At 45.8% G+C, this 14,444-nt stretch overlaps 1 protein-coding gene across 1 annotated transcript in view; it reads right to left on the bottom strand.

The window, feature by feature from the left end:
* IFT43 (intraflagellar transport 43) overlaps window positions 1-12,290 on the bottom strand; it is a gene marked incomplete at its 5' end in the record, with an annotated part of 16,741 nt that extends 4,451 nt beyond the window's left edge. Inside the window, 2 exons of the mRNA XM_009573574.1 lie at window positions 11,699-11,745; window positions 12,258-12,290. Of these exons, the coding sequence (XP_009571869.1) occupies window positions 11,699-11,745; window positions 12,258-12,290 (80 nt within the window). The remainder of the gene's footprint in view (window positions 1-11,698; window positions 11,746-12,257) is intronic.
* Window positions 12,291-14,444: the final 2,154 nt, after the last annotated feature.

Raw genomic sequence — 14,444 nt, 5'->3', positions numbered from 1 at the left:
ACATCCTCTGCGCATCCCGCCGGCTTGCCGGCCAGCAGGACGGGAGGCAGCCCTCGCCCAGCTGCGGCAGGACACGGGTCAGCCCAGGCCTTGGCGCGGTGGCCGTTCGGAGCTGGCCACACAGTGGGATTTCTCGCTAATTGGCTGCCTGGTGGAAGGCTGAGCGGGACAGGGGCTGCCGCGAGAGCCTGGCCACAGTGAAAGGCAGTGACAGCTTGGCTGGCCTCAGCAGAGCTGTGCCTTCTAACTCCCCAGCCGCCCAAGGAGCAGGTGCCTGCAGAGCAGCTCTCCGACTACAGCAAACTTCCCAAAGACATTTAAAGGGAAATTGCAGCAACAGGCCCCCAGGCTGTCCCTTAGATGGAGGAGACACATGCAAGTGCATCACTGGGCATTTGGGGCAGATCTGTCCCCCCTCTGCTTGTAGGGACAATACACAGAAGAAGCTGCTAACCCGCTAGCTCTTCCCTGTAGGGGCTCCCAGCTCTTGGTAAAACTTGTAGCTAAAAGCATCTCCATGGACAGACAGACTGACCTGTGGAGGCAGCTGGTAAAACCTGCTCAGTGGTAATGTGGGAGAAAGTCCCTGTACATAAGCAACAAATACCAAGGAGGGAACAGAGTGGTAAGAGTGGTCCAAGGGTAGGAATCAAGCGCTGTGAAGAGGTACCATGTTAGGTCCAGGCAAATGAACATGAGAATGAGAAACAGTCTAATGTCTCCTGAGCTATTTTATCCTTTTCGGCAGGAGACTGAATGTTGCTCAGTAAACACAACTAAATGAAGAACTACCTGGGAACAGAGCTGCCCTTGCCCACAGAGCAGCATTCCCTGTAGCAGGAGAAGGTCAGATCCTTATCCTCTTTTGACAGCAGAAATGTGGAAGGTGTTTGCAGCAAACAGAATTTCTTCACTTGGTGCTCATTTTGGCAGCTATTTCTGGGGTCTCCTCTTCCTGGTTCCCTTTTGCTTTTGTTGATCTCTTTTTGCACTAGAGAAAACTGTGAACTTAGGGCCCAGATCAGTGATGCCCCTTCCATTTTGCAGGTTCCCAAAGAGCCCTGGATTTGCCAGTGCTGGATTTATCTCATTGCCATTGAATTTCACGGAGACATTCCCAAACCCCTTACAGAGTGCTACCTCTACTCTGTATTAGCAAAATCCAATCAATCATGTAGAAATTCTTTCTGAAAGAAATTCAAGGCTCCAATATTTTATAGGCGCTTTGAAAATATTTCAGACAGAAGAGCTGGAAATGCTCTGGGGGCTCCTGCCAGCCCCTCCAATAAAGGCCAGCACATGCTTGTTCTTACTGCAAACTGCGGATGATTTTGTCCATTTCTAGGCAGAAGCAATGCCCTTTAGGACTGTCAGAAACTGACAGGAAACAGAACAAAAATGTCGCAAATTATAAGAAAATATCAGCTCCCCAGGCTAACTGCTATCAGTGGCAAATCAGCCTTGAAATATTTGGGTCTTTATTTCACTTGTTACTCATAATTTCCTCTTCCCTCTGCCAATTCCCATGGTACCACCTCTCTAGAATCCCTCTCCCTTCTCTTCTCTGTACAGTTTGCAAAGTGTCACAGTTCTCACTTTATCACCAAGGATCCAACCTTTCCCCTCACTCAGTCTCCAGCTCCCTAATTGTTTTTGTTGCTCTTCTTAGGACTTACATCTCTTTTTCCAGTAAGCTCTAGTAACACAGCCAACTCATGGCACTACGTCAACTGCAGGGGGAAGCAACACGTGGGCTGCAAGAGTGTAGGCATATGCTTTACTTTTAATATCCCCATTAGCTGCAGTGAGGTTACGTACATATAACATTAGTACATGCAGAAATGTTCACAGGACCATGTCCTCCCAGTCTTGCACTGCAGCACTCATACAGCTTTTTCCAACAACACGGTTACATTACAAACCCATACTCTGTGTACTTTGTTCTGTGACCCACTTTTTTCCCTCCTGTTGAGTGTGAGGGTTTCAGACCATTTGCCATCACACTGATAAGCCTGTGGTTTTGGTGCAGAATCTCAACATATACTTTACTGTCCAGGCTCTCATGCCTGAATTCAGTGCCCAGACAGGTAAACTTTAGAAATGACTGTACAACGTACCTACGTGCTAAGGAGCTGCCTGTGTGCAAAAGCAAACACCTTCACAGATACCAGGTCACTGCAATGAAGTGAACAAACAGCCTGTGCATTACAGAAAGAAAATGTTTTGCAGCTGAGAAGAAGGGGTAGCTTCAAAACCTGGAAACAAAAAGTGACTCTGCAGTCTAGCTCTAGAGTTTGGGGAGGGAGGAGAAGGTTGCATTACTCAGCTGCATTTTGGAGAGAGCAGCATCCATAATCTTAAATAGCAACTGTTTTTAACGAAAACTGTCGGCAAATCTAAGAAGCAACATGAAAATCTTACAGCTTCAGCTGTTCTTCTCCCACTTTCCTGCAGACTTTGAAATCAGAACAAACTGATATGATACTAATGGTAAAAGACATTAAAATAAAAGTTGAGTTACTGGTAAAAAATATTAAAAAGGGGAACAAATTGAGTACAAACCATCTTACCAACCTTGGTCTCCCAGCTGGCCTCTGAACACTGTGCTGCAAGGTACTGTTATCTATGCCACCTGCCTCAACCAGTCTCCCCCAGACAGAACTCCTCTGAATCTCCGTTTCATATGGCAGATAACATTCCCAGAGTGAGTGCTCCTAAAAATGACATTCACTCAGAGAATGAGTATCCTGCTTTCATTTTAGCTGAAGGGAGGGGAGAATAGGTAGACACACGTCAGGTAGTGTTTTGCAAGCAGAAGAAATGAATGTATGCAACAGAAGATGGAAGGGGGAACATAAAAACTCAGTGCATGCAGTGATCTTAAAGAGGAATGGATGAGACTTCTCTTTATGGCTCAAAATGACTGGGAACAGAGTAACACAAATCCCCATGGATTTCTCAGCCCATAAAGAAACAAGATATTGGCTTTAGAAACTGCTCATGGTAGAGAAGTGAAAAACTGAGCGAGCACCAAATGCTAGATGAGCAGTGCAAACTGTCCTCCATCTCCCAGATGGTGGTGAACAAGAGTGAACAAAAAATGAAACCAAAATGAGCGTATCCATGCAGATGTTGTGGTGGCTAACCATACCAGTACCAAATGTTGGCTAACAGGGGAGTTATAATATACTGCACCAAACTGATTGTCTCAGAACATCTAAATACCAGCATATAAGTAAGAATAGTATTTCTATTACAATAGCTGGACTGAGCTAGGTCTTACAAAAAAAGAGCTTCATGGCTAAGTTATGGCAAGATACCAATAGCATAAGGGAGAAGTGTGTGGATGGTAGGAGGAAAAGATGGAGGGGAAAGACTGAGGGTGACCCATGCTACAGGCAGATAGCCAAACAATAAGCAAGGAACCGCAGCTTTTTAAGTCATCAACAAAGGAGGGCTTTACGTGTTCATATTAGAGTACGTGCAGTAACCATCACCTTTTCTAGCTCTTAGCAAATAACTTACTGACAGCTGAGGAAGACAACCACAGAAAGCAAGAAGCAGGAGGTGGAAAAACCTGCACCACCTTAATACCCAGTTGCTCCTGCAAGTTGGTGAGTTGCGCTTCCCCTCCCAGGCGGAGCTGATTTTTGGTTTAGTAGCAACACCTGCAGGCTGGGTCCCTTAAAATCCTGCAAGCTCACAGTAAGATCTGGTCCTAGCCTTGAAGAACAAAGTTCTCTGTTAGATACAAGACAGCACATAAGTGGGGACAGACAAAATTTGTTCAAGGTCAGGCAATAAACCAGTGGCAGAGCTGGATCTAGAAAGCATGTCCCAGGTCAGGCCTGCAGTTAGTCAGCAGTGTGGTTGCTACTTTCTGCCTGAGCTGCTTTAAGAGTGTCCTGAGCCAACACCCTGACACCCAAAAAAATGACTTCATCTCACAAAGTCTGACTCACTTCCCCCAGCTGGGTGAGCGTTTCAAAGGCCAGTTCAGAACTGACACTCTTGCAGTGGGGACCGTGCTGCCCTCCCTCTCCACACACCACCATAACCAGAGAACACAAAGAGGGTAGTGGCTTTTTGAGCTGGCAGGGCCCCGTGGCAGCCCCCTGCCACTAAACAGGCATAAAAATGAAACTAACTTTAATTTAAGTTGCTTGCTCATAAAATGTAAAACTGAAATAATTACAATATCTCTGCTGCTGCAAAACTTTGTTTTACTGAATGCTGTTACCTTCTGCATCACGTTTGGGGAATTTTAAACAGGCAAATGGAAGAAGGTCTGATTGAAGATGAAGTTAAGTGAAAGAAATTGGTCTCATTTAGCACATGACAGGATTCATCTGTGTTCCCAAGTCCACTGAGGTAGCATCATGGGCGTTTCATATTCATGAGCTGCTGCGACACTGTGTCCCCTCATTTACAAAGCACCGTGTTCAGCAAATTCTGTCCCTGTGGACACTCCGTGCATTTCATGGTCTTGTCAGAGAGACATCAAACACTTCAGTAACCAAATACCAGAAAATGGCTTTAATTAGCGCATCTCAATGCAATAAATAATTTTTCTCTCTAAGTGGAAAAATGGAGAATTAAAAAAAAGAAAAGAAAAAAGTGGAAAGCAACAGGCAAAAAAAATCTTCAAAAAAACATAAGGAACAAGGGACACAGACAGCTTCTGCTGAACACACAAACAAGCTTGAAGCCTCTTGGAAGCTTTCTCAGGAGAGCAGCAAGCAAATGGAGAGGATAAAGAACACTTCTTTGGATGCTTGGACATTAATTTCACAGGGATGCCTTTCCCTGACTGAAACTGCCCTACTAGTAGGCCAATACGGAACAGCATACCTTCCTCATCAGCCAGAAGGAGATGAAAACAGTAGAGTGAAAAGCAAGCAGTACCACAGCTACTAGGACACTGCCTTAAATGCTGAGACAAGCAGAAGATAACCTGAGTGTCCCATGTCCCAAAGCACCCTTTTGAAAAGAGAATGGTAACAGCACAACCTGGCCAAGCTGATGGGAAAAGTGACCCAGTGAGTGGGTGCCAGAGGATTCACAGGATCTAGGGGAGGTCACGCAGCAGATTCAGTACTGACCCACCAGCCTTGCCTTAAAAGATTATATATTTGCCTTGCATCACGCAAAATAATTTTTTCTTCAGCCACCAAGATCTGATGATACTGTCAGCTAGATGGACGACTGGCTGGGAGGTCGGGTGGTCCATGAGACACACTACTTGCTTCGATAGCGTTGTGCTTTCACAGACTGCTTGGCATGGCATGGCTTCTTCCTTACCTAAGAGCTTCGTGGGGACAGGCATCAGGCTTATTTGCTACTTCCCAAGGCTGCTACTTACACAAAGCTTCTGCCCAGTTTCAACCCCTGGGATGTGTGAAGAGAGACAGGATACAAAACAGCCCTGTCAGATGAGTCGCTGGGCTCAGTGCAGGGCTTCAACAGGCAGTAATCCATGGCTTGTATAGTGCAAGAAGTAAGAGCAGACACTGATGGCTTTAAAGATGAGGAATCTCTTAATGCAGAGGTTTGTTCACCAGCAGCAGAAGACAGGAGAGACTCAGGCTCAGGCCAGGCTCAGGACCTGGAGTCCACCATATTCCTGAGGTTATCTGCATTTAGAGTAGTAACACACCTCCTAGCCTTACCAACAGCCCCCTGACAGAGCACTATGCCTGCCCTCCTTTTCAGTAACATCTGTTTTCCTCTTTTCAAAGGCTGTTCCCTGTTCCTTTGCAGTATTCCCCTGCTGAAACATACTCAGAAGGTGGTGGGGCAGCAGATGAGAAGGCATGAGGTGCCCAGGGAGGGTATGGTGAACTGAAAAATACAAAACCCTCCTCAGCAATGCTCCTCCACTCAACTGGAGATGAGTGATTTTGCATTAGAGCATTAATATGGCAGGGAAAGCAACTTCTCAGGATGCTCCTGTGGAAGTATGTTCAGGAGCAGGCGTGTCTGATTCTATTTCATCCTCTTCGTGTTATGCTGGAAAAACAAGACAAACTACATTTCTTTTATGCTAAATCCTTAGGTTTTTTTTTTTTTTCTTATATATATTTATTAAAAAATGCCTCTTTGATCGGCAGCACCCATGACACTTCCACATCCAGCAACTCCTCAGAAGCCTCCCTCCCTCCACACAAGGCCACCACTGCTGACAGCCAGCTGGGTTTGATCAGAGCCACTCAGAATCGGATTTTCATAAGACAGATGAGGAATCTTACTGCTGCTCTCTCTCATATCAGATGAGAAACTGGGGGGGAGGGGGGACAGGTCCTGAGGGAACAACACTACAATCAAGGGCTATGCGGTTCTCTCTCTGTCCCTCCACTGCTGCAATTTTCAAAGGAGTTTGCCTCAGGCAGTTTTAAATGATGGTGTCTCAATTCTGTAATCATCTTTCAAAAGCTTTTTCTTAAAGGGTATTTTAGGTAAAGCTAGTCCGTCAACTACACTTATGGACTCAGCAATCACAGACCCAATATGATTGTGTATCTACCATATCACAGAATTTAGTGATGGAAGATGCTTAGCCAGACCATCATTTTCAGCCCCCAACAAGCTGTGCGTGCTCCCTTGCAACTAAGCTGCCTCAGCCCCTTGGCCAGTGGTCTGCTGCTTCAAATAGGACTTCAGACATATCCCTTGGGACATATGCTCTGCTCCCCCCTGCCCACTGTGGCTGTCAGGTGGGAGCTTTCCTTGAGCACCAGAGGGTCTAGATCACAATGCCAGCAGTCACTGGAGGAGTTCAAACTGGCCTGAACCAACAGCTCAGTGGAAACCATCAGGTGGGGCTGAGTCTGCCCTTCACCGACCTTGCGCAGACTTGGGGTAGCGCGTTAGGGCAGCAGCCAAGGGGAGGACTGCAGTGTGCTGACAGAGCCACACACAAAGTCACAGTGCAGAATCCCAGAAACTCAGCAGTCACTGTCACTCTCTGCCACAGACCCCTCTCTTTGGCCCATTCACACCACTTCCAAAACACCATGTTTTTCACTCTGTCTCCATTTCACGGATGCTCAGAACTTTTCCTCCATTTAGCCCTCCCCAAACCACTCCACCACTGCCTCCTGAGCCTATGAAGTACCCACCGGCCATATCCCTGACTGTTCCTGCAAGTTCCCTCCTCTCTTACCCTCATGCTCAGCCAATGCAGCTGTACTTGCAGTTCATTACCCCTGGAATCCACCAGCATTTGGTGTGTTCTGTAAAAACAGCAGCTCACCAGGGAAGCAACTGGCAAACCTTATCAGGAATGATAAAGCCAACAATAACCCACACTGCACTCTATTTTCAGCTCTGTTTGGAGCAATTTCATCATCGGTGCGTATTTGCATGTGGCTCAAGAGGTGTTTGATATTTTATGGCTGTAAATTTCAGGTGCCGGCTATCCTGTGAGGGCTGTCTCCCACTTGACAGACAGACATCACTCCGCAGAAGGATGTGGGGACCATGGCATATGCCCACTTCCTCCTCTGTTGTGCACAGAGCCTGGACTCCCATCCTGTTCAAATGCAAAGGAGCTGCCAGCACACGCCAGAAGGGTAAGAAGTCCTTCTAGAGGTTTGACATTGTATAGAGAGGTCTAATCGTCAGCTCTGCTTCCTTGAGGAGGCTTCCCAGCAGGCAGGAAGGGGTTTTGCCTTGAGGGCACAGATCTAGTGACTGTCTCCTGGCAGCTTTCCTCACCTGCAGGTCAGGTTCGGGTTGTCTGTGTAGCATAGTCAGGCTTTCATTTCAATCAGCTGTCTCACTCACACACACTATCTGCTTTAAAATAACAAGCCCTTGTTCCTGCAGACTGAGAATCACACATCACATCCCAATCCTCCAAGAAAAGCTCTGTTCTAGGAGCTATGCATCCCAAGGGTAACAGAAAGACGGGGGGGAAGGGAGTTCTGAAGATGGGGCAATAGTCTATGGGGGAAGGATAGCTGAGAGAGAGATGACAACCTTAGCTAACAAGCCCCTGTAGAGTGCTGAGGAGAAAAATCCAAGGGCAATGTAGTGAGGAGACAAGCATCTGGGGGAGTGCAACTCAGCAGTGCAGAACTGGTGGACAAGAAATGAACAACAAAGAAACTTTTAGCCAAAAGGACAAAGCAGTTTGCTGATGGGGGCGGGGAAGGGGGCAGGAAATGCCAACATTTCTCATCCCAACAGGAAACAGCCCTTTGCAGCTGCATGCCAGAAAAAGACACACAAGCAGAGTAAAGCCAAATGAAATACCTAAGCAAAGTCGAAGCAGACTCTACTGCCCTAATGGAGAAAGGAGCAAAGGGAGGGGAAAGCCCTTCAATGTGAATTTGTTTTTTCTGTCTTCCCTCCCACCTCATGACAAAGAATAGTCTGCGCTTGGGAGTTCTTGGCTGCTACAGAAAAGGAAGCAGTGCTCTGCAGATAGCACATTTTAAATTCCACTGATAGTCTCACATCTCCCATCTCATGCAGTTTCCCTGCCATACAGAGCTCACTGCTGCCCATTTCCCCTGTTGACATGGACAGAAAATTGAGCAATTACCCTTAAACTCCTCTCTCGCAGATTGCCCAGATTGCTACATACACAGCATTAAGCCCCCAATTGCCCCTGGCCAAAAGTGACTCAACTAGGCCTGTCCTTTAGGAATTAAACACTTTTGTGTTGCTTGTGAAGGTTTATTATTCCTTGAGTTGTGATGCATTAAATCCTGCTAAAGCAGGTTTACCACCATGCAGAGGAGCTGAGCCCCCCCATGACAAGGTTCAGCTGGACAGACATCCACCTAGCAAAGGTGCACTATCCATTTGCTATGCCTGTGTACTAGCATGGACCAGTGTGGTACATGGAGGATGGGCACTAAGCTCACAGCGGGTGCTCTAGGAAACCTCCATATCCATCAACTAGACACTCCAGAGCTATTTCTGGAGAGACACTGCATATTTTCAAAACAGTCTTTCCAGCCTGGAGTTTTACAGGAGCAAATGGTGCTTTTAGTCAAACACATGTCTTTGCTTTCCTGTAACTCAAAACTGGCTCCTCTTTAAAGTGTCTCTCTTGTCCTGGACTAGCCTCTATGAAGAAGAAATATGGATTATAGAAAATGAATTCTGAGCACGACCTGAGCCAAGGTACTTCACTGCTAGTATTTCAATGGTTTATATTGCACAGTATGGATGTCTTGCGCTTTCTGGGTTTCTCTGCACAACTGGCAGGAATGGCTGAAATTGCAGATAGTTCCGTGCATGTCCCTGCCTGGTCCACCCACTTATGATTTCCCGTATTACTTCAGTCTTTCCACACAACCTGAGAAGCAGCTGTCCTTCTCTCCCAAACTCCCATGGAGATGAGGAATCAGATGCTATTTCATGCACAGCATGAATGGCCAGAGCAGTGAGAGCATTCTACTTTTATTTCTGAAACTACAAGGCATAACAAGCCCAAAAGTCTCCACTTGGCTGTACATTCTTCCTTCCATTCTCCACATGCCAAACTGTGCTCTCTCCAGGCCCTATGCTTTTTTAACACCTTCTCCAATGGACTCCAAATTCTGAGCCTCTGGGTGTTACTGCTGTATAAATTATCACAACTGAGCACATTTCAAATACACAGGAATACCTTTTTAAGGGCATATAGTTTTGTCCTTCATTCTTCTAATGAAAAGGTTGGATGGGGGACAAATAATGTTAATGGAATGGTACAGCTCAGCTTTCTAATAGGTTAAAGGAAGGCGATCCAAATGTATTGGTTGACAGGAGCAATCATTACGCAACTGCGCCTGTTCATATTAAGGTGTACAAGCTGACACATTATGCAGCACAAAATAACCGTGACCCATCCTTGGGGATCCAAACACCAATGTCTTGATTTTTGTACGTTTAGAATCTGAGCTTTACTGTTACAGTTAAGGACACAAGCCCAAGTGCAGTTCTGTGCGAAGGGGAGGCTGATACAGCTCAACTTACTGCACAGCCACAGCATGCTACTCCCTGCCTCCTACACCGGGCAGTTACTCCTATCTCTCTGCTTATTCAAAAAAGTAATTTTATTCAGGTTCCGGAGTTTGTTTATATGTCACTATTCTTCCCTGCAATTGCTGAGCCCACATGGAAAACTTCTCTCCCAGAACAGCTTGCTTAATCTCCCTGTAGAAATAGGACCACAAGCATGCAATGCACTGATCCATTTAGAGATTTTCCATATGCAAATTAGATCCACAACCCAGTGTATTTGACTGTACCAGAAACTGCCTGGGTAGGAACCATAATCAGATTAGTGGGATCTTTCTTCTAACACATAGATATAATCCAAAGCTGAACTCTGGTTTGCAAACAATCCAAATTCAACTGTTAATCATAGGTTAGGCACAGACAAATAAGTGAAGTGTATTAGGACTTGCCACGTCTTCATACCACATTCTGCATCAATTCTATTCTGTATTTATTACCCTTGGTAAGGTCTTGGAGCACTAAAAGTCACATGCTGCAAACATGTGGCAAGCATTTTTATGCCTGGTTAGCAAAGACAGTTGTTATACTCTGAATACAAGACCAAGGTTCAACAAGAAGGACAGCATGTATGCAAACAATCAAAGAGCTGTTCAGAACAGACTATCAGCCTCGGTGACATAAGCGGAAATTTAAGAAGCCCAAGAAACTTCCCAGTGGGAAAATTAACTCTATTCTGAAGATGCCAATGCTATAAAGGTGCCACTTCTGGCAGTCATATGTTGCAATGCTTAATCTGTCTGGAAGGCCCAAATAAGTCTTCATTTAATCTCATTAACCATACTGATGTCTGATCCTTTGTGACTTCTGGTAATTCTTCTGATGCTGGTGATATTTTACAGATGCAACTTTTCATACACTGTATAACATTCTTAGCCCTTGAAAACTGAGGTAGCTCCTAGAGACTTTAATGAATTTCTATGCTCCCCACAGTTCTCTAGTGCTCATCTCAAATTCATACTGTGGATTTTTCCTGAGATTTCTCTTGGCTCATCCAGTCCTAGAAGAGCAGGTGATATACACTATAAAGAAAACTAGTGCTAAGTCAGGAGTCCAGTAGTTTTCACAGCAGCCTGTACAGGGATGGGATGGGATTACCCACCAGTGCCTATGTTTAGCTTATGATCTATGATCTATGATCTCGGGTTAGGGCAAGCGGATTTTTTAAGTTAAGTATTGCCTCATGACAGAGACCCCAGGAGAGTGGTGCAGGCACTTGTCCTGATGGGAACAAGAAAAGGATGTTACCATAAAACATAAGAGAGGCTTTAAGTAGAGCATACTATCACCTAAACTAGAGGACAGCTGTGATTTCTTTCTCTGCTCTTAACCTTTTATTGCTCTTTTAGCTCTCTTTTTGCCCCAGTCCACTATTCTCCATGTGGAGGTAATCCCAGAGAAAAGCGTGTCTTCGATACTTTCCTTTTTCCTAAAGGTGCTTTATCATTCTGTGTTAATGAAGAGCCAGAGTTAGACTACAGGTTCACTTCCTCATCCTCCTCTCCATCTCCTTTGCTCTCTCTCCCTCATTCAGCAGCTGGGGAGACGTCAGCAGCTCCCGCATTTGTTTACCCCCATGGTGGTTCATTTCCTTGCATTTTCTTATAAGATGCCTCTGCTCACTTTACTGGAGAACCCCCAGACATGCATGAAGGCACTTCTTGTGGTCAAGTAGATGATACCTTACCTCCTCCATCATCTGATGCCTCCAGGCTCTGCTGTCTGAGACGATGGCTGCAGAAAAACACAAGGAAGAAAGAATTTCAATTGCAAGCCCAGAAAAGCATCTTGTTGTGTCCCCTTCCACCCCACAAGTCTCACGGCCTGTCAAGGGGAGAGTTCCCAGGTACACTTAGCCTGCAGACTGACCTTCTTCTATACCCCTCATTGCTGGACTCAGCAGAAACCTCAGTTTAGAGTGCTTAAGCAAGATGCATTGTACCCGAGATAAACCCCTAGGCTGCAGACAGTAGGGTCTGGAGTGGGTCTGGGAGGAAAGCGGATGCTTTCTACTTTTCCTTCTTTCTGTCATAGGAGAGTGACAGAGACAGCTACTCCATATCCAGGGAACTATAGAATGACCAGCCCTGCCCCATCCCAGGACACATGACATGAATTCATGCCAGGCTCTGCACCCTTCCCAAGTTCCGGTTCTCGGTGTACTGGTGCTTAGAATCGCATGTCCCTTCTCCATGAGATCAGATGTAAAAGTTGTGGAAGAAGTCTCAGCAACAATGGGAACTTACTCTTCTACTTCTTCTGCATGCTTTCTTCCTGACCTGCAAGACAAGGAAAGGCTTATGCTTAGAAAAGGTTAAAGAAAATTAAAAAACTGCACCTTTCCCTATATCACTGTTATTGTGCAAAACAGTTCCTACACCAGGTCTGATATAACACATCGCACCTTTAAAGAGTTCTGAGTGACCATTAAACCAGTGCATCAAAAAGTCCCTGAGTGCATCAGATTGAAGCAGAACCATCTGGGTCCAAAAAGACAGCCATGCCCAGATACAGCAAGAGCCATACTCCCTGGTTTTTTTAGCTTCTCAGATACTTTTTCATCCCCTCTGCATCAGCTGCAGGTAAAGCTTGCCTTATCTGAGTAGAAAGATCGGCACATTAAGGAGTGAAGAAGATGCTATGCTTTGTCTACCTACCCCTGAGAGATCAACAGGTTCTTCCTCCCTCTGGTTGTGCATAAAGATTATCTGGTTGCCTTTGTAGGTCAGGAGCCCCACCTGAGCTGGCCAAGTTCAGGTCAGACATGCTGTTGCTGCAGTAAATCAGGGTTGATCTGGCTGAGTTAACAGGAGTTCATAATAATAACGTAGCGGGGAGGCACTGGCAAATGGCAGCTCCCTTGCTCTCCACCCCAGCAAGCCCAGAAGTAATTCAGTCCCGATTAGGGACGCTTGTTCAATATTCAAAATGTAAAACATGAAGGTTGCTGAACCAGCACTTTGAAAAGTTAATTAAATGCCAGGTTTCTTTTTAGCAGATACTCCATCACTCGCTGATTGCTTTGGCCATTTTGCAGAGTGAAGTTTCATCTCTATGCATTGGGAATAAATATTCTTCCCTCCCGTGAAGTCAGGGTGCCATGACAAAGAATATATGGGTCTCTCCCCTACCACATGCACTGTCCCAAGACACACCAAGATGTAAGAGAAGTTGCTTCATTGCCTTGCCCTTCTCCTTTCAAAGCACTTCCATGAGATGGGACAGGCCTCTCCTCATCTGCTCTCTGTTCTAGCAGGTTATGGTCCTCATCTAGCTCTCCTGTGATTAATCTATTCTTCTAAGAGCAAGGAGCAGGGCACAGAGGATATCTAGCTATGAGAAGAAAGCCCTTTGTCTCCACTGCTCTCCCTGGAGCTTGCAGTCTGTGAGAAGCTAAAGATTACGCTGAATCGGTGATCTGAGCCCAGTAATGTCCACTGCTATAATCATAACTGCAGCCATGTAGGTGACATCTGCATCTGGGCTTTCAGCTATATCTGCACCCTTCTGTTCATCAGAAGAGGCAGAAGTGCAATGGGGAATTTAGGAAAGAGCTCTTCCACTGAGGACTAATTGTCCAGCTCCATCCTTCTCCCCAGTGCTAGGGCAAAGCACTTCTTGTGAACCCCCTGATACTATGGAGAAAGAAAGGGATGGCTTCAGAGAGCCCTCCACCAGCTCTCACTGGAGTTTAGAATCTGAACAGACAGAGATGGAAAGATGACGCAAGATTTATCCTATTTTATCCCTCCCTTCTGCCTTCACAGAACTGCTTCCCACACCCTGTCTTCAGAGCCTTGCCCTCACTGAGCTGAAACATCCCGAATGATGGCTTTGCACAGCCTTGAACAGTGCGATGATTTCCTCAAGGTTCAATCTAACCTTTTGTTAGCATGATCCTGTTACTCTTGATAATTGTCCAGCACCAAATAACACTCTATTCCTCAGTACTCACACTCCTTACATCTTTGCTCATCTCCTGTCCCCAGGTAGAAGTGAAACACTCCACATGTTTATACTTCCCAGGAGAGGGTCACTCCTGCTATCGCTGTAAGCAATTTCTGTTTCTTTTTCCTGAGCTCCCTGTTATGACAGATATCCAGGTGGCCCACAGGGAAGGCAGTCATATGTTAGTCCTAGAGGCAGTGACTACTTCACTCATGTTCTGAGACTGAAAGCTTTCTCAACTTTTCCTTGTTGTGTTAGGAAAGGACTTATTCAGGGCAATAAGCAAATATTTCATTATGAAATAGCTGCACTATATTGGAAAAAATAGAAATTTGGGGAACAAATTCATAAACCAGGAGGGGAGAATAGTACTGACCCCTTCAATCCCAGAGCCCAGGCGTTAGAACACTCTCCTGTCAAACAAGACAGTTCCTTCCTCTCCCTAGGGCAAGCTAAAGCCCCACGGTCAGCCCCCGCAGGAGAAC

The sequence above is a fragment of the Fulmarus glacialis genome, unplaced genomic scaffold (assembly GCF_000690835.1).
Source record: "Fulmarus glacialis isolate BGI_N327 unplaced genomic scaffold, ASM69083v1 scaffold35592, whole genome shotgun sequence".
In the NCBI taxonomy this organism is placed as follows: domain Eukaryota; kingdom Metazoa; phylum Chordata; class Aves; order Procellariiformes; family Procellariidae; genus Fulmarus; species Fulmarus glacialis.
This window is presented reverse-complemented; position numbering and strand designations above follow the sequence as displayed.